The following is a 19525-nucleotide window of genomic DNA, read 5'->3' as shown; positions in this document are numbered from 1 at the left end:
TTCTTTCTTTCTTTCTTTCTTTCTTTCTTTCTTTCTTTCTTTCTTTCGTTATTGTTGTTGTTGTTGAATGCTGTCTCCTTGCTGAGATTTGGTAATGTTACTCTGTCCGTGGTACCTCTCCTACTTGTATCACTATTACTTCCCCTCCCTCCCTATCCCCCTTCTCAGAACTTTGTTTTTTTTTTTCCCATTAAAAACACCATCATCTACCTGATTACTCTGCTTTAAAACCTGAGCATCATGCTCAACCCTTATTCTCACCACCAACCCCCTCCCCAATACCCAGTCACTTGCTATCTTTTCCATTCTTTCAACATACTATGTCTCACATCTTTTCCTTGCTTATACTATCTAGTTTTTTTTTCTTACCACCCCTAACATTGATTGTTAGAGTAGCCTTCCCTTTTCAGTACATTCCCCACACATTGGCCAAAATAATCTTCCTAAAGCACATGTCTGAACATGTCATTCCTCGGCTCATGCACTAACAGTGACTCCCTTTTGTCTCTAAGATGAAATAAAAACTACCTAGCTTGGCATTTATAATTCTTCACAATCTGGCTGGATGTATGGGACATTACTCTCCTTCCTACACTCTATGTTCAGGCCAAACTGACTTACCTGTTGTTTGGCAAGATCAGCAGGCCATCTCCCTTGGACCTTTTTTTGTTCCTTTGCACAGGCTGTCCCCTGGGATTAGAATATGTTCCCTCTTGACTTCCTTTTCGGGTTCAATTTAAGCAGTTGAGTATTTATTAAGTATTTACCATGTGCTAGGCATTGTGTTAAATGCCAGGACTACAGATACAGGCAGAGGGACAGTTCCTACCCTCAAGGAGCTCACATTCTAAGGGGGAAGACAGTTCATAAAAGGAAGTTAAAAAGCTTGAGGGTGGAAGATAATCCTCAAATTCCAGAGAGTCAGGAGTATAGCCTGGAGTGGAATCAAGATGTGGCTGGTGGACATCTCATTTAAATGGAGGTTCTGCAAGAAACCAGCCAATCAGAGGAAGAGGCAGCAGGGGTGGAAGGTACTTGAACTGGGAGAAGTCCAGGGGTAGAGTGACCTTCCTGGGTGAAGAGGTTTCTGTGGTGTGGTGGAGTCTAGAAAGTCACAAGTGCTCCCTGGAGAGAAATGAGATTCAACTCATGATTGTCTCCAACAGGAAACTCTTTGTTGTTAGAGTTCTTTTCCTTCTCTTCAAATGATCGTGCATATACTGAATTTGTTCACACACTTTGTTCCTTTAGAAGAATGTAAGCCTCTCAGGGGAAGGAACTAATTTAAAAAAAAATTTTTTTGTCTACTATCCCTAGCACCTGAGCACAGAGTCTTGCATGCAGTTGGTACTTGATAAATGTTATTGGACTTAATTGGATTGAATTATATAGTTAAAGTTACTATTTTCTTGTGATCATTTTTGAAGAGAAAGTGCATTTCACTCAGAAACCTAGGTTAAATGATTGCTCTGATGTATATGTCAAAATTCTGCATCTAAATTCTATTACGCTCCCAAAAGGAGAAAGAAGACACTGTCCACTAGAGAATGCCTGCCAAAAATTCTTATCCCATATGATAAAGGTTTCTGGCCTTTGGAAGGAAAAATTCTAGAAATCCATTTTTAGAAAGGTGGCACAGTGAATACAGTGGTGGGCTTAGAGTCAGAAAGACTCATCTTCCTGAGTTCAAATCTGGCTTCAGACACTTACTAGCTGTGTGACCCTGAGCAAGTCACTTAACCACGTTTGCCTCAGTTTCCTCATCTGTAAAATGAGCTGGAGAAGGAAATGGCAAACACCTCCGGTATCTCTGCCAAGCAAACCCCAAATGGGGTCATGGAGAGTCAGACATGACTGAAAAATGACTGAACAGTAATTTTTTAGAAGAGTTCTGTTCTTTACATTTGGCCTCAAACACTGGCTAGCTGTGTGACCCTGAACACGTCATTTAATATCTGTTTGCCTCAGTTTCCTCAACTGTGAAATGAAGATAATAGCAGTACGTACCTCTCATGGTTGTTGTGAAGATCAAATGAAATAATATTTGTTTTCTTAAAGCACTTAATACAATGCCTGGAACATAGTAGGTGCTCTATAAATGTTTATTCCCTTTGTCTTTATATAGTTTATATAGTTATGTAAGTTTTTATAGTTTATGTAGTTTAAGTTTATAGTTATATAGTTTAAGGAAGCGAACATTACCTCCAGGATCAAACATATAATCATCCTCGTTTTGGTATTTAAAGCTGTTCCCACCTTTCCAGTCCTTGTCCAGTTTCCTCCTTTCCATATACTCTCCAGTTCACCTACTCCCTTGCTGTCTCTCACTTGCAACACTTCCTGACTCCATGCGTTTTATGCTGGCTGTCCCGCATTCCTGGAATGGTGCCTCTTGTCACCTCCAACTTCTCTTTTTCTGACTTCCTTTGAGACTTAGCTCAAGGCCCACCTGCAGCAGAAGGCCTTCCCTAGTCCCCCTAACCAGCCTCCTGCACTAGTCATTTCCCTGTGACTAGTGACCTGCCCATACGCTGTGTGTATCTTGTATATACGTAGTTATTTGCATGTTGTCTCCCCTCTCCCTCCTTGGAATATGGACTCTTTGGAAGCTAGAATTGTATTGGTGCCTTTTTTTTAATCCCTTGTGTTTAGCACAGTGCATAGTAAGCACATAAGAGTTCTGGGTTTAGAGTCAGAAAGATGAATCAAACCCTGCCTCCAGATACTTGTTAGTGTTAGTGCCGTGTGATCCTGCGCAAATCACATCCCCTCTCTCAGCCTCAATTTCCTCATCCATAAAATGGAAAAAATACATAACTCACAGGGTTGTTGTAAGAATTAAATGAGATAACATATGTAAAGTACTTTGTAAACCTTTTTTTTTTGGAGGCAGTCAGGATTAAGTGACTTGCCTAGGGTCACACAGTAAGTGTCTAAGGCTGGTTTTGAACTCAGGGTCCTCCTGACTCCAGGGCCAGTGTTCTATCCATTGTGCCTCCTAGCTGCCTCAGTACTTTGTAAACCCTGAAGCACTATATAGATGCTAACTATTATTATTGGCTGACATTTTTTTCTAGTTCTCTAAAGTAACTATTTGGTAGTTTGATTGATATGGCATTGAATAAATAAACTGATTTAGATAGTATTATCATTTTTGTTATATTGGCACAGCCTACCCATGAGCAATTAATATTTCTCATTATTTATTTAGATCTGTTGTTATTTCTATAAAGACTGCTTTATAGTTATATTCAAATATATATATTTATATATATAAATATATATAGTTCCTGTATATCTCTTGGTATAAAGACTCTCAAATATTTTATACATTCAGTAGTTATATTGAATGGAATTTCTCCTTCTGTTTCTTGATGGGTTTGGTTAGTTGTCCTTTCATTTTTAAAAAATGGGAATGTAAAAGACTGGAAAGTTACATTTCCTAGCCCTTCCAAACCTTCTGGCCTTCCTTCAGGTCATCCTCCTCCTTCTCTTCTGCCTCAGATGCAGGACTCTCTTCCTGATACTCTGAGCTCTGAAAGGTGAGTTTTTGCCTTGTCTTGCCTGGCACCAAGTCTATACCTCCCTTTCCAGCTATTTCCAAACCATGCTTCTACCTGGGTGTCCCCCTCTCCCTTTCTAACTTGTCTCTCCTTGGTACAATAAGCTCCACAACAGTAGGGCCATCTTGTTTGGCTGGATTTGTGTCCCCAGAGCTTTGTACAGTTCCGACCATACAGTAAACAATAAATACTTTCTCACTCATGCAGTCATGCAGTCATTTTATTAGCAAACCTTGGATTAGATTTTTTTTTATGGAAAAGTGCTGTGGGGAGATTGTTTATTGGGAAGTGACTCATGCATCAGAACAAAATGTATTAATTTTGAAAAACAAGGAAAAGAAGAAAATGCTGCCCATGCAAAATTGCATTCTAGATTGTAGATAATTTTGCAAGATCAGCATTGAATTACTGATTTACCTATAGCATAAAAAAGTCAGCACTCTTACTCAGCTTTTAGCAAGGAACTTTTGTGTGCTCCTAGAGATCTTTGTGTAGAGCTGATTTGAGCTATTAGTGATTTTTGATATTTTGACGGCATTCTGAGAAGCGTTACCATATTTTCCTGGCTCTCCTCCTACCTCTCAGGCCTACTTCCTTGGTCCCTTTCTCTGGATCCTCTTTCCCTGCCTTCCTCCTCTCAGATCATCTTCCATGAATCCCTGGCCAAACACTGGTGTTCTTTAGGGCTTCCTTCTCTTCTGTTCTTTCTCTCATTCTTACACTAGTCTCTCTCCCTTAGTGATAATCTCTTTCATTCCATTCCTGTGGCTTCATCTATCCCTTGAGCAACTCTTAAGTCTGTGTCTTTTGCCTTAATCCTTTTCCTGAATACCAGGCCTACAGTTCTCACCATCTGCTGTACATTTCTACCTGGATAGAGGGCCATGGAGTTAATGCTGGAAGTGACCATAGAGGTCATCTAGTCTAACCCCATCATTTGACAGATGAGGAAACTAAGGACCAGAGACATTAAATAGCAGAATTGGTCTCGCCTGGATTTGAACCAGTTTTTCCCCATTCAGTGCTCTCAACAACAATCTCAAGTTTGGTATATCTAGAACCTACTTTCTGTATTTCCCAGTTTCTGTTAATAACCTCAACAGACTAGAGACCTCACTGCCATCTTTGACTCCCTCTTCTTCCACTTTTTATATAGTTACCAAGTCTTTAAAAATAATTTTACATACCTTTATAATCTGGGTTTTCCACTGCTCCCTCAATTGGACATATTAAAAAAAAAAAAAAAACCTCTCACTAAACATGCATAGTTAATCAAAACAAAGGCCCGCAGTAGCCAGGTCTGGAAAATGTTTGTCTTTCTGCAATTTAAGTTGGTCATGTTTCTGGCAAAAGTTGAGCAGCATGTTTCTTTCTTCTTCATCTGTTGGACTCATGGCTTATCTTTGCATTGATCAGAGTCCTGAAGTCTTTCTAGGTTGTTTTTCTCTAGAACATGTTGTCATCATATTACTTGTTCCCCTGGTTCCGTTCACTTTGATCTCTATCGGTTTATAGAAATCTGCCTAGTTTCATCAGAAACTATTCATTTTGTCATTTCCTCTGGCATATTCCATTGCATTCATATATTAGAATTTGTTCAGCCATTCCCCAGTAGAAAGATACTCCTCCTCATCTTGGTTTCCAATTTTTGGCTACTACAAAAAGAACTTTAAAAATGTTTTTTGTACATATAGATTTTTTCCTTTTCCTAGGATCTTCTTGGGGCGTGGATCAAATAGTGTGTATCTGGTCCAAAGGGTACATATAATTTAAATAATTTGGAGGGAGCACTGTTCTAAAGTACTTTCCAAAATGGCAGCACCAACTAATACATGCACTGAGTATACTCATATACCTGTTTTCCACAAGCACTTTGCCCATTTGTCACTTGCCTCTTTTGTCATCTCTACCAGTCTGATCAGAAGGAAGGACGAACAACAAGGAATAAAGTAGGACATGAAAGTTGCTCAATTTAATTTATATTTCTCTAATTATCATTGATTTACAGCATTTCTTCTTATGATAGTTGATAACTTGGGTTTACTGATTTGAAAACTGTCTGTGTGTATCTTTTGATCATTTATCTTTTGGGGGAAATGGCTCCTGGTCTTGTACATTTGAGTCAATTCTTTATGTGTCTTGGAAATGAGTGAGAGACCTTTTTCAAAGAAATGGCAAAAAAAAAAATTTCCAGTTGCCTCATAGCGTTCTAACTTTAGATTTGTTTATGCATAAATCACAGGCTCAATCTCTATTCCTATCTCACTCTCCTTGCTTTTACTCATCCTATATTCCAGTCAAATTGGATGTAAAAGTGTTATGTATTTCTGCCTCCATATCTTCTTTCATACTCTTCGGTGTCTAATGCCTTTACTGTGGATTCCAAGTCCTACCCATCCTTCAAGTCCTCGTTCAGATGAAGTAATCCCTGATCATCCTACCCAGAAATAAGCTCTCCACTCCCTGAACTTACACAGTACATTAACTTTTCCCCTCATGGCGCTTCTTCACATTGTTGCTTATGTTAATGGTTATTTGTATATGTCCTATCTTACCTATGAGATTGTAAGCTCCACAAGGACAGGAAAAGACCTCCCTTGTCTCTCGTGTAGCATCTCACATTTGGTAGGTACTAGAAAAGTATTTGTTGAATGAAGTAAGGAATGAAAAAAAAAAAGATTAGCATGTGTGTGCAAGGCATGTTGTGAGTGTAGCGTGGTACCATCATAAGCAAATCAGATATTTAACTTCTCCAACATAGCTATTTAATTTGGTCCTGACACAGACATCATACACAGCTTCCTGAGTGATCTGATTGGCCGTTACCCTCCACTGCACTGCATACCAGATGTCAGGAAAGCCATTAGCTATTAGCACAGCAAGGAACCAAGTACTGCTAAACTGGAGGGGTGAAAATGTAGCCACCGTAGCTGATAACCCTGAGAAATGCACCAGCCTTCTCTCATCGCAAGCAGTACATGACGTCAGGGATAGGCATGGCTTCCATCGCTGCTGCTTAGAAGCCTGCAACGTACTTGGAAGTGATGGGAGGGAGATGACAGGTAGGAGTAGAGCAGCTGTAGTGTGCAGACAAGTGGGCATTCTGGGTCACTGGGAGTCTTTGCTTTTGCATCTCTGGGTGTAAATGTAACCCTGAGATTTATGGGCCTATATCTAAAGCCAGGGTGTCTCAAGTTTAGGACATTAGAGGAATTTGCTTGGGCTGAATCTGTGTCACAATCTTAGTAATAATCATAGCTATCATGAATATTGCACTTTAGCTTTGCAGAGCATGTTACGTATTATTTAATTTGATCCCCATAGGTAGGTACTCTTATTATCCCCTTTTTATGGCTGAGGAAACTGAGTCTGAAAGAGGTTAAATGACTTGCCCAGGGTCAATACAGTAAGTGTCTGGGGCATGATTTAATCCTATTTCTTCTTGGTTCCCAAGTCCAGTTATCTATCAGTATGCTATATAGCTTATTGGAAGCTTCATTTTCTGACATTATAGTATGTACTAATATTTGTGAGGCAGTTGAGTTCAAATCTGGCCTCAGACACTTACTAGTTGTATGACCCTGGGCAAGTCACTCAATGTCTGTTAGCCTTAGTTTGCTCATTGATAAAATGGGGATAATAATGGCACCTCCCTCCCAGAGAGGTTGTGGATCAAATGAGATAATATTTGTAAAGTGCTTAGCAGTGTCTGACACACAGTAAGCACTATATAAATGTTAATACTCATATTCATTTCCCAACCGTAGTGCCTCCCCAAAACATCGACTTGGTTAGCTTCCTGTTTGCCCAGGGTTGCCTGGGAGGCTTGGACAGAAAGACTTCATTCCTACTCAGATAAGCTGCTAGAGCCTGGGGTGTGGAGGCCATGTTCCTCCCTGAAGCAGGGCCTCTGGGAAAATGTACATTGTTTAAAACAAACGAAAAAGAAACAATCCTGGGCTTGACCTGAAAAATGCCATTACCAGACAACCCTCAGGAACTGGGTAGTCTTTCTGCCTCTCTAGCTGAGTAATTTTTCAGTTCTCCTGAGACTAAATAAAAAGAGGTTTCCTCTTAAAATTTAGAAACTTTGTGGTGACACCTTCTGGTTGCCGCTAGGTTGACATCTGTCTCTCATTTCCTAAATTCGTAAATCCTAACACTTTGACTTTATCAATTATGAGCTTAAATTCTTTTTCATCATTTGCTTTTTTAAAGTCTTACCTTGGATCAAAATATTTCACAAGATAAGTCTGGTTAAAACCTATTAAAGTTAGAAATAAATGATCAAAGTAAAAGAGATGACAAAAACAGCGATATGTGAATAAATTGGGGCAAAGTACAGTAAAATAATTAAATCCGCTGGTTAAACATTAAACTATAGCTTTCTATGTCTTTTTAAAAAAAAGCCTTTAGTATGCAATAGGTCCTCCATTTGTCTAAGTCATTTAGTTTACGCAATTTGATATTGAGTTCATAAGATTTTGGCAAATGTTCTTTCACTCTTCATCATAAAACCACACTTTTATCACATTGGATGCTAAGCGCAGCTTTGATGAGGAGGGTGTAAATCAGGGGAGTTCTTGGACCACTGAAGCATGTTACCTCTTTCTCTAGGCTTAGTCTGTTTAATTACATGTGGCATTATCCAAGGTGATGAAGCAATATTTCATGACCATTTGGGAATTTCTGTAATTCTGGAACAATTCTGCTTCTCATTTATATATGTATGTGTGTATGCATGCATGCGTGCATGTATGTATGTATGTATATATAGTAATTTAACTTTTTTAAAAAATTCCATAACCCTATAGCATAAGACTTTTTCCTCCCTTCTCATTAGGTTATTTAGTGAGAGAATTAGAATTTACACACACACACACACACACACACATGTACACACATATGCATACATATATAAATTTATATACATATAATAATAAGATCAAATAATTTACATAGAGTGAGAAAGAGAGAGATTGAGGTCTTGAATGTGACCCCTTAATGTTTCCTTATGGAGAGCCAAGAGCCTCTGCGGTATCAAGTTCACTTTTGTGGAAGTGTCTTAGTTGTCTGTCCCATTAGTTGGTCACTCCCTGATGTAGGATACCTTCCTCAGATCTAGCAATGTTTAAAGTCGCCTCCCTCTGCCTTCCTGTCCCCTCCTGCTCCTCACTGCAGCTTCCAACACCTCCATTTCCTCCCATTCTAGACAGATGTGAAGAGTCATTTCTCACATATAGTTCAAAGGGTACCTGTATTGGCAGCAGGTCTCAAGACTTCATGGAGAACAGAAGGTACAACCTAGGATAAAGACCTGGGACAAAGTCTAAAGGGACTATCAAAAGGCGAAAAACAAACTTGGAGGCAATTTCAGCAAATAACAATCAGAGGCTAAAACGATAACTAGTGTTAGAACCAGAGGCTCAGTCTTAACAGAGCAAGATTCAAAAATTCCAGATGGGGGCATTAAAGTCAGACTCTAGTCCAAGGCTAACAAGTCTCCTAGAGTATTAGAGCTAGCAGGAGCGCTGAATCCAGCCTTCTCATTTTATGGATAAGGATCTGAGGCCAAAGGATCTGACTTGCCCAAAGACACACAACTTGTTACTAGCAGGGTCAAGACTAGAGCCTAGATCTCCTGTCTCTCATTGCAGTGTTCTCTCCATTTTGCAATATGAAACTCATACAATTTTAGAGTTGGAAGGGATCTGAGAGGTCATCCAATTTAGCCCCCTTCATTTTGCAGATGCATGAATTGAGAATTCAAGGAATCAAGTGACTTGTCCATAGTCACATGGGTGGAAAGTAATATTGGAAATAGGATACTAAGCTAGGTCTCTTGCCTCCAGGGCCAGTGCTCTTACCCCCACTAGAGGAAAACATCATCAGCATTACTAACTTTTTTTTTTTGCTTTTTTTGGTGAGGCAGTCGAGGTTAAGTGACTTGCCCTGGGTCACACAGCTAGTGTCAAGTGTCTGAGGTCTAATTTCAACTTAGGTCCCTTCTGACTCCAAGGCTGGAGCTCTATCCACTGAGCCACTTAGCTGCCCCTACCATTACTAACTTTTATATAATGCTTTATTTAATGCTTTTATATAATACTTTACATATGTTAATTCATTTGAAACATTGTAGGAAAGGAACATGGTAACCCATTGAGCAGCTCACCAAGCTGAGAAAGGCGTGGAAGGTTTAGCCTGCCCAAGGACTGGGCATCACTAGAGTTCTATAATACTTAAGGAAATTCATTGGTCCACATCCTCCCAACTCCTCCCCCTGTGCTGAATGGAAGCCTGTGGATTTTTGAGTGCTTTTATGAAAAGGTGCTTCTAGATCCTTCTCATCTTTTTCCCTCCCCACTCTTTTCTAGTTCATTGCTTTAGTAGTGACACACTGTTAGATAAGGACATAAAGAGATCAGAGACTATATGAATTCACCAAGAGATGCCTCTCGACGCCTTTTAGCTATTGTACCCAAATTAATGGTCTCTTCCTGTTGGGTCCTGCTGTCAGAAGTCCACTGACTTTGTACCGAATCAGAGCGGTGAAGTGAATCATTCTGGAACACTCTTGCAATCATCCCGTTGAATCGGGCTCCCTCCTTCTGGACACCGACAGGATCAAGTAGTCTCTGATTTAATACCAAGTCCAGTGGCTACACTGCAGCTGCGCCCTACCAAATTAAGCTACATGTTTCCCCTTGAATTATACAATTTCCCAGACTTACTTCTCAAGCCACATGAGTGGCTGTGCCCCTTCATTGGAGCCCCATACCTAAGTGTACCCTGTTTCTGACTTTGTTTTTTCAGGAATGAGCTGGAGCGACAGTTTCTTGAACTGCTGCAGTTTAACATCAACGTTCCTTCCAGTGTTTACGCCAAGTATTATTTTGATCTTCGTTCCCTGGCAGAAGCAAATAATCTCAGCTTTCCCTTGGAACCCCTCAGCAAGGAAAGGGCTCACAAGCTTGAGGTGAGACGCTTAAGAACAAAACAAAACACAACACCACGATGCGTTGTTAGGGACGCATCCAGTGCATTCATTGTCAGCACTGAACATGGATGAGGAGGAAGATTTTTCAAAGTATGGTTTGTTGTCAAATAAAACCAAAAGTAGTTACTAGTATGGTATGTTCTTACAGTGTTCATGGCTGCTTGGCCAAAAGTGAGGTTAGGAGCTTTGAGATCCATGCATGTTTAAATAGATATCTGACCCAGATTCTGATCATTTTCTCAATATCATCCCTTATTTAATGTGAATATTTTATCTGTCTGTCTGTCTGTCTATCTACTGGGATTCTCCATCTTCCATAGACTGGAAGTACAGAGGCTACTCATGGGTCTAATCTCACTGATTATTATCATGGGAACTTTGACCAATTCCATTCCTGGTTTAGGCTGGGTAACCCTCCTTAGGCAACTTTGTGTCCTTCTAGTCCTAGGGGCTTAGCATATTGATGCCAAACTTAGTGTAGATGCTTGATTGGCTTTAGCTCTACTACATCTCAGATCTTCCTAACTTAAGAGATCCACCAACCTTAGTACCTCTTAGCTGAGGTCATATGTGTCCTCCATCATGCCCATCTAGTGTGACTATTTCATTTGGAAATCACAGAATTATAGAATTTTAGAGTTGAAAGTGAAGTCAGTGGGTATCTAGTCTAACCTGTATCTGAAAAAGAATGCCCACTATGGTATTATTAAAAAGTGAAGTGGTCATTAAAGCCATTCTACTTTTCAGTAGCTCTAATTGTTAGGAAGTGTTTTTTTAACCTCATCCCAAATTTGTCTCTCTGTAATTTCAAGTAATTCCTACAGGTTCTTCCCTCAGGAGCCGTTTAAAGCAAGTCTTAATTTCTTCTATACATAAAAAACCTTCAGATTCTTGGAGGCAGCTTTCATTTCCCCAAGTTTACTCTTCTCCAGGCTGAGTATCTCTAGTTTCTTTCATCAGTAGCCTTTAAACCAATTAAGTGTGTAACCCTTGGCCTCATAGTCAAGTTAAAACACCCAAAAAGCCACCTAAAAAGATTTTCCAGCAAAGAGAACCATCACCGACTCTTCCTAACATGTCTAGAAAAGTTAAATTACATAGAGAGAAAACTTGGCACCAGAGCTGTAGCTTGGACTTTCCTATTTCCTTGACATCATACTACTGAGAGATAAAGGTCAGTTCTCTTTCTCTTGGACTCAGTTTGGGGCCTGGGTTGGTCAAGCCCATTCCTAAAGTGACTCATGACCCCAGTTCTGAAGATGACTCATCTTTATGATGGGAACATGAACTTCTCTCTGTTCCCCTAAACTGGCCAACGTATGTGCCCCTTTGGAAAAGTTGAGGGAGAAGAACAGAGAAAGGAGAGGAGGGAAGGGGAGAAAGGGAAAGGGAGGTGAGAGGGTCTTACTGCAGTTTTGATATTCTGAGAGGCAGGTACCAGAATCAAGCAGCCCTAGTGAACTGTTGAACTCTTCCCTCCCTTCTCCCTGACTTTGTCACCTCGACTAACTGTAGGCCAAGCTGGTCTAGAGTTTTAGGCATGGCCAAAGACATCAAGACCCAACACTATTTCACTCAACTAATGTACAATTCCCATGAAAATGTTATTTAGTACATAGATAGGAGCAAAGGTGATCTGCAGAGAGTTCCGAACTGCAAATCAAACAAAATATGAGAGTACTTCAGTATTTTTAGAAATTGAATAAGGGAATAATGAAGTGGTTAAATAATTTCAATAGAAAATTTATTAACAGGCAGCTAGGTGGTGCAGTGGAGAGAATGCTGGACGTGGAATCAGGAAGACTTAAGTTTGAGTCCTGCCTCAGACACTTAGCAGCTGTGTGACCCTGAGCAAGTCACATAACTGCCGTCTGCCTCAGATTCCTCAACTGCAAAATGGTAACAATAATAGTACCTACTTCCCAGGGTTCTTGTGAGGATCATATGAGATAATATTTGTAAAAAGTACTTAGTAGAGTACCTGGCACATAACAGGTGCTTAATATATGCTTATTCCTTTATTAAGCTCCTACTATGTGGTAAAAATACACACACAAAAATAAAAAGTCCCTGTTCTCAAAGAATTTACATTTTACTGAGAGAAGTCCCAGAGAGCTACAAGGTACTTCAGAGGGTACCTAAGCCAATCCTCTCATTTTCAGAGTTGAGGAAACTGAAGCCCAGAAAGAAGGCAAGTGAGTTACTTACTTAGTGGCAGAGGCACGATCATAACCCTGGGCTCCTTACCCCCTGCTCAGTGTTCCTTCCTCTGCACTGTGGTGTGTTAGGAAAGTAAAAATGAAAAATAAAATCAAAAGTGTTAATTATTGAATTAGCAATTTAGTGAAATTGGGGAAGGGAAGGAAGGAAGGAGGGAAGGAAGAAAAAACAGAAGAAGGGAGGGAGGAAGGAGAGAAGGAAGGAAAGAGAAGGAAAGAAGGGATGGAGAGAAAGAAGAAAGATGGTACAGTGGATTGAGCCCTGACCCTAGAGTCAGGAGGACCTGAGTTCAAATCCAGTGTCAGACCAGACACTTGACACTTACTAGCTATGTGAACCTGGGCAAGTCACTTGACCCCAATTGCCTTGCAAAAGGAAAAAAAAAGAAAGAAGAAAGAGAAGGAAGGGAAGGAGAAGGGAAGAAGGTGAAAGGAAAAAGAAAGAAGGAAGGGAAGGAGGGAAGAAGGAAAAAAGAGAGGAACAAAGGGATAAGGGAGAGAAGCAAAGGAAGGATGGAAGGAAGAGAGGAAATGAAGGAAGGGAGAGGAAGAAAGGGAAGGAAGGAAGAAAGAAGGGACTCCAGGCCAGTGCTCTATCCAGTGCCACCTTACTGTTCTATCTTATGACAAAGAAATAGTAGACTCTTAAGTACGGAATAAGGCTTACATTCTCTGTCAAACCTAGTATATTGACTTATTTTTCCTAACTGTTTATGTATTTAATTCATTCATTCATTCATTCATTCTTCAAGCAACTATGCAATTATCTTCGAGGCACTCTGCTTGATGCATTCCCTTAATCGGACCAACACTATTGAATAGGTTTGCTTCTACCTTATGAAATCTTTTCTCATCTGGAATTCCTGACTTTCTGCCTAACAGTGTTACAGAAATATACTGTCGTTATTATTATTATTTTTATCATTGAAAGTTCTTAGTAAATATTTGTCAAATAGAGTCATTTGATTTGAACTGAGTTGGTTCACGTCTGACCTTCTCCCTCTCTCCTGGCTTGCAGGCCATCTCTCGTCTATGTGAAGACAAGTATAAGGACTTAAGAAGATCGACGAGGAAGCGGTCAGCTAGTGCTGACAATCTGGCTGCATTGAAGTGGTCTCCAGCCATCATCTCCTAACAGTGGCATGTAGGATATTCTTACAAAAATACTGTTTTCACCCCTCCTGTTTCTCATTTGGTTTGGGAAAACACAAAGACTCTGGGGTTTTTTGGTTACGTTTTTGTTTGGTTTTGTTTTTAATCCTTAGCTCCAACAAGCTACCTTTACACTGCCTCCTCACCGTGTGGCACACACGCAGCGATTTTTCAGTGGAAAGCTAAATCAGTATTTTGGAAATCCTGTCTCATGCCTTTCCCCCCCGATGTCACTAACCTTTGGCGAAGGAATGGGGGACTCTGCAGGAAGAAACAGAGGAAAAGGAAAGTAGTGTAGAGGCAAGAAAGAAAGATATAAATGACTTTGTCATTTTTTTTGAGACACCGTGCTCGTCAATAGATAAATACAAAATGAAAACAAAACAGGAGATAAACAAGTTTGGATATGCACTAAGGAAAATGAGTGGCATTGTTTTTTACCTTAACCTGAAATTCAGCTCAGTACATTCTGTTGGATTTTTTTTGCATTCCTTCTAGCTGTTTTTCAGAGTTTGGGGCATGTTTTTTTTTTTGTTGTTGTTCTTCTCTTTTGGTCCTGCAGAGCAGAGAATATAGTCTGTATCTACCATAGCACAAACATCCAAATAAATGGTATTGGTTGTTCCTCACTACACTATTCTCTGTGAGCTGTCTTCTTAGCTATCACCCTTCAGAAGTATTACACATTTCTTATGTTTCTAAATACCTGAACTGTACCTTTCATTTTTGTCCCCAACAACAAAAAAGTTACCCTGACCATAGTGCTGAACCAAAAGTATACAAAGTGATCCAACATTCCTGTGCTATTTCCTCTTAAAATTTTTCCCCACCAAAAATGGAAATTCACACAGAGTGCTTGTGCCTTCCTGTGTTCTTGGAGCGGTTTTGTTTTCTCTGACCTAAAGATGCAGATGTCAAAATACTCAGACTTTATGGGCCAAGAGGAAGCAACGGGCTGCAGAAATCTCTACTGGGTTGCGATTCCAATTCCCCTGTCCTCGCCTTCCCCTAACCAGTTAGATCCTTGCTTGAATTCACATCACAAAAGTGGTTTTTTTTGTACATCCCACCTAGTTCATTCTTTCATCTCCATTGTTGCAAGCAATATCCTCCTCAATTTTATATGTTTACTTTAAATCAAAGTTAAGTCTGTTTGTATAAAAAATTATTTTAAAAACTTAAAAAAATGGGTGGGTGGGAGGAGGGTTTCATTGGGAAGATAATTGAAGAGATGAATGTTAATTAACCTTTATTGAGGCATTTTTCACAGGTTGAATTAAAAAAAAACCCACCACCACCACCATCACCATAAACTCAACTTGTATTTTTCATTGTGGGTGCTCAGAGAAATTTAAACAAAATTCAAACTGTGAAGAAGGTTGATGTTTCATGAATTATGATTGTACCTTTTTCATTTCCTAATTATGCCTGGTTTTCCTTATGAGATAAAGCAGAATATTTTATAGTAATGTGAAGATTGAGAGGCAGCATGGTACAGTGGATAGAGGGCCAGCCGAGAGTCAGAAAGACCTGAATTCAAATGCTGACTCTGACACATACTAACTCTGAGATCATGAGCAAGTTTCTTATCCTTCTGTGCCTCAGGCAACTCTTTAATATTAAAAGTTATAGATGAATTACTGATCTGCATCCATGGAGGGAATTTCCACACCCTGGAGTTCCCTATACCAATGAAATCACAAGTCTGGACCTATACACATAAATGACATCAAAATGTATCAGGGTGGGTGGGGGGGCATGGTAATTTTGAACTCAAGTCCATGAATCTGATTCTGTGAAGTTTTTTTTTTCTTTTTATACTTTTCCTTTGGATCTGATGGCAGAGAAGAGGTCTTCCAGTCTCTCCCCATCCCACCTCTTTTTTTTTTTTTTATCAGTGATGTGAATGGCAGATTTCCTGAGTTTTTTTACATGCTTTTTTGGACTAGCTGAAAATGGAAAGATCTTCTGTTAGTTTTTTTCCCCACCTTAGTGCTGGAAGGTCATAGACCTGACCCATGAATATATTTATTCACACCTCTCAGTGAAACATGCCTTTGAAACAAATGGCCTTCCAAGAGCCACGGTACCGATTCCAGACTGAATATTCTCTATTTGCAGGCTCATGTGACTAATCCCCTCTATGGCCTGATTGTTGGCCCAGAATGATCCAGCCGGTTCTTTCTGATCTATCATTTTAAAAAAAAGAAGCAAAAAAAAGAAAAAAGAAAAGAAAAACCCAAACCTCAAAATGAAATTCCTTCTTCCCCTGATTATGCCCATTGATTTGAGATAATTTCTCTGTTCACATGCAGGTTCTATTTGGAACAGAAAACTGAACAGAGGAAGTGCTCTGAAAATATAATAGAAAGTACAAAATGTATTCCAAAAATCTATCTAGCTGAAAAAAAATAAAGGGACATATTTTCTTAGCTTCTGGAATTTTAATACCTCTCAAGAAAAATGAGTTCCTACCATAATGTAGATGGTTGTCGTCTTTTACCAAACCATTTCAGAAAAGAAGTTCTGTTATCTTTCTAACAGAAATTGTAGTTTTATCCCTTTTATTTGAATGAGAGACATATGAACTTTGAATTATGTAAATATCTCAATGCATCTGCTATAATTTTGTGGAGTTTATTAAAACTACTTTAAAGATTGTATAGTCTATTTATTGTATGTATGTACATACAGTCTGATACTTAAAATTTAAAGTGGATTCCATAAAATTTGGCTCAGTCTTGTTTAGACTATTGAATATTGTTTTAGCCTTGTGCACTGGACTCTACCTCTGTATAGGAGAATTTTCCATCTTCTTTCATTAGTACTGATTCTGTGATTAACTTGGTTATGTTTCTTGCACTAAGGTTTTATTTGAAATCTGCTGTAAGTATAGATTTTCTGTTTTCAGTTTTGCCGTAGAAATCATTTGACCTGTAGGTGAATAGTTATTTTTGGTTTATTATTTTTTTCTACATGATAATGAAAACTTGCTTTTTTTTGTTTCGATTTGTTCTGTTTGCCAAAAAAAGTACAGTACCTATTGATAAATGGTAGTGACTGTAATCTGTTTGCAAGGTGATTTAATACCATACAATTAAAACAAATTACTATTTAGGAACACACTGTCTTAGTGTAGTTTTTGGGAGCTCCTCTGACTGCAGAATTTCATCATTGATGAATGAAGGTACAGGGTGAACATGGGAACAGAGTTCATTGACTGAAATTATGACCTTGACTCAAGCAGCAAATATTTGTATTGATGCTTTTAAAATATGGAAATCATCTGTGGAATCATGGCTTCTTATTGGGGAGGGGGATAGAGGGAAGGAAAGAAGGGAATCGGGTATTGAAACTTATTTCACATTAATCCCTTTCTGGGTTTCATTCCCACCAGCTTAATTGACTGTTTGCCAAAGTAGCAGTCCCATCCCCTGGTTCCTTTGCACAAACCAAGAATCTCTATCTTCACATTCAAGAATCCTTATTTCTTTAAAGACCCAACTAAGATGTCACCTCTTTCAGAAAGCCTTTCCTGATTTCTGTAGATGTCAGTGTCCTCTCCCTTGTTATTACTGGGCTTTTGACAGGAGTAGACAATATATAAACAGGTAGTCAAATTATCTGCCCCAGTAGAATGTAAGCTTTACTTACATTTTTGTGGGTGACTATTTTTTGGTTTTGTCTTCATATTCCTGGGGTACCTAGCAACATCATCTTACACATAGTAGGTGCTTAATAAATTGGGGATGAGGAGATCAAATTCCCATCTTACAGATGAGGAAACTGAAGTTCAGAGACTTAAATGATTTTGCCTAAAGTCATACAGCAGGTAAGTAGCATGACCAAGACTTGAATCCTGGTCCGCTGATTCCAGAACTTATGTTCTTTTTACCCCATCTTGTTGTGCCAAAGTCTCCTTTATTTTCATGCCCAAATTTCTTTTAGTAGGTAGCCAAGTGATTTTGTTCTGTGTGGGAGTTTCCTTTTGTCTTTTCTTACCTAATTTTGAACCAACCCTCCCTACCCTGAAAATGTGTCTTGATATTAAGGGTACTTCACGCTGGTCTGGATGGCATCATGCCTGAAAAAGCAAATGTCAGGAGGGATCATCTTGAAGAATAGCTTTGTCTTCATCCGTGTGAGTAAACCCTGGCTTGTTGCCATGTCGCATTTTAAAACCAACTCTTTCCTATAAATTTTACAATTGTAAATTTAATGCTACCACATAGTACTTTATTGGGGGTATCCTTGAAGGATATTGATATTGAATGAGTAAATGAATGAATGAATGAATGAGTGAATGAGCAATATTTTTAAACACTTATGTGAAAAGCACCATGCTAAGTGCTGGGCATACAAATGGAAACTCAACTCTCAAGGAGGTTACATTATTACAGTAAGAGACAACACATAAGTTCCAGGTCACAACAGCAAAGCACATGGCAATGCATCTTCTTTAATCTCAATTCCATGGAATATTTATTTCTGATATCGAGCCATTTGACAGTGCCAAGAATCTTGGTGTCCAGAGCTTTGTTTTCTGGGTCTTCAGAGGCGATGGCTGTTGAGAAACATGGGCAATAGTTACAGAGACTTGCCAATGGTAGATTTGGTGGTTTAGGGGCTATGCTCTTTCTGGGGCTCCTGGGCCTTCCTCTCCAGTGGCGATTAGCTGGTGGTTGACATTGGTGTGGCTAATTCTTAATAGCAGCTCCGCCAGTTTAGTTGGCCACAAGTTCTGTTAGGCTTATGTGAGTCCCGGATGTTAGATGCTGTTTGGAAGTCTGAAGTAGAGAGTGGGTGCTTCATGGGAGCTAATGATGGTGACTTTTAGGCTGATACCCTTTGTCATCATATCAGCTGTCCTCCCATTGCTCAAGGCTTAAATTGAGGGTGTCATCTTCTAAAAAACAAAAACCATAGAGCCCTTTTTTCAAACAGGCAAGGGAGTGATATTGCATATGGTAGATGCCTAATATTTATTGGATTATATGAGTACCACCACTATGGCTACATATAGACAACTAGAATTTTAATGATATGCCCACCTCTTTCTTAAGATTACTTTTATCATTTCTACAACCATACTAAGGCCTCTTGTCAGTTCTATAACATAGGTATCAGCAAAGTTAATATTATCCCCATTTTTGTAAACCAGGAAACAGAGGCCAGTGGTAGGATACCTTTAGGGCTTAACCCTCTATTTCCTCATTTCTTTTGTTGTTCAGTCACTTTGTCATGTCTAATTCTTCATGACCCTATTTGGGCTTTCTTGGCAAAGATATTAGGGTGAGTTTGCCATTTCCTTCTCCAACTCATTTTACAGATGAGGAAACTGAGGCAAACAGAGTTAAGTGACTTACCCAGGGTCACACACCTAGTCTCGAGTCTGAGACTAGATTTGAAATCAGGAAGATAACTCATCCTGACTGCAGGCCCGGCACTCTAGCCACTGCATCACCAGCCTGCCCATCCTTATTCCTTACTGAATTCTATTTTGCGATCATTAGGTGATTGACTCTGAACAGGCTATGTGATTTATTGGGTCCCTTTCTGTAAGAAAGCACACAGGGATTAATCCATTTTTGTTC

General features: G+C 39.4%; 1 protein-coding gene across 4 annotated transcripts in view; it reads left to right on the top strand.

Annotated features, from left to right (window-relative positions):
- CCNY (cyclin Y) overlaps nt 1-17052 on the top strand; it is a 288024-nt gene extending 270972 nt beyond the window's left edge. For all 4 annotated transcript variants that reach the window (XM_027841625.1, XM_027841628.1, XM_027841626.1 and 1 more), the window contains exons 9-10: nt 10377-10539; nt 13798-17052. In XM_027841625.1, the coding sequence (XP_027697426.1) occupies nt 10377-10539; nt 13798-13914 (280 nt within the window). In that variant the 3' untranslated portion in view covers nt 13915-17052. The remainder of the gene's footprint in view (nt 1-10376; nt 10540-13797) is intronic.
- The last annotated feature ends 2473 nt before the right edge of the window (nt 17053-19525 follow it).

Source organism: Vombatus ursinus, unplaced genomic scaffold (genome assembly GCF_900497805.2).
Source record: "Vombatus ursinus unplaced genomic scaffold, bare-nosed wombat genome assembly UNPS02014861.1, whole genome shotgun sequence".
Taxonomy (NCBI): domain Eukaryota; kingdom Metazoa; phylum Chordata; class Mammalia; order Diprotodontia; family Vombatidae; genus Vombatus; species Vombatus ursinus.
The sequence above is the reverse complement of the archived record's forward strand: the minus strand, read 5'-3'. Positions and strand labels throughout refer to the sequence as shown.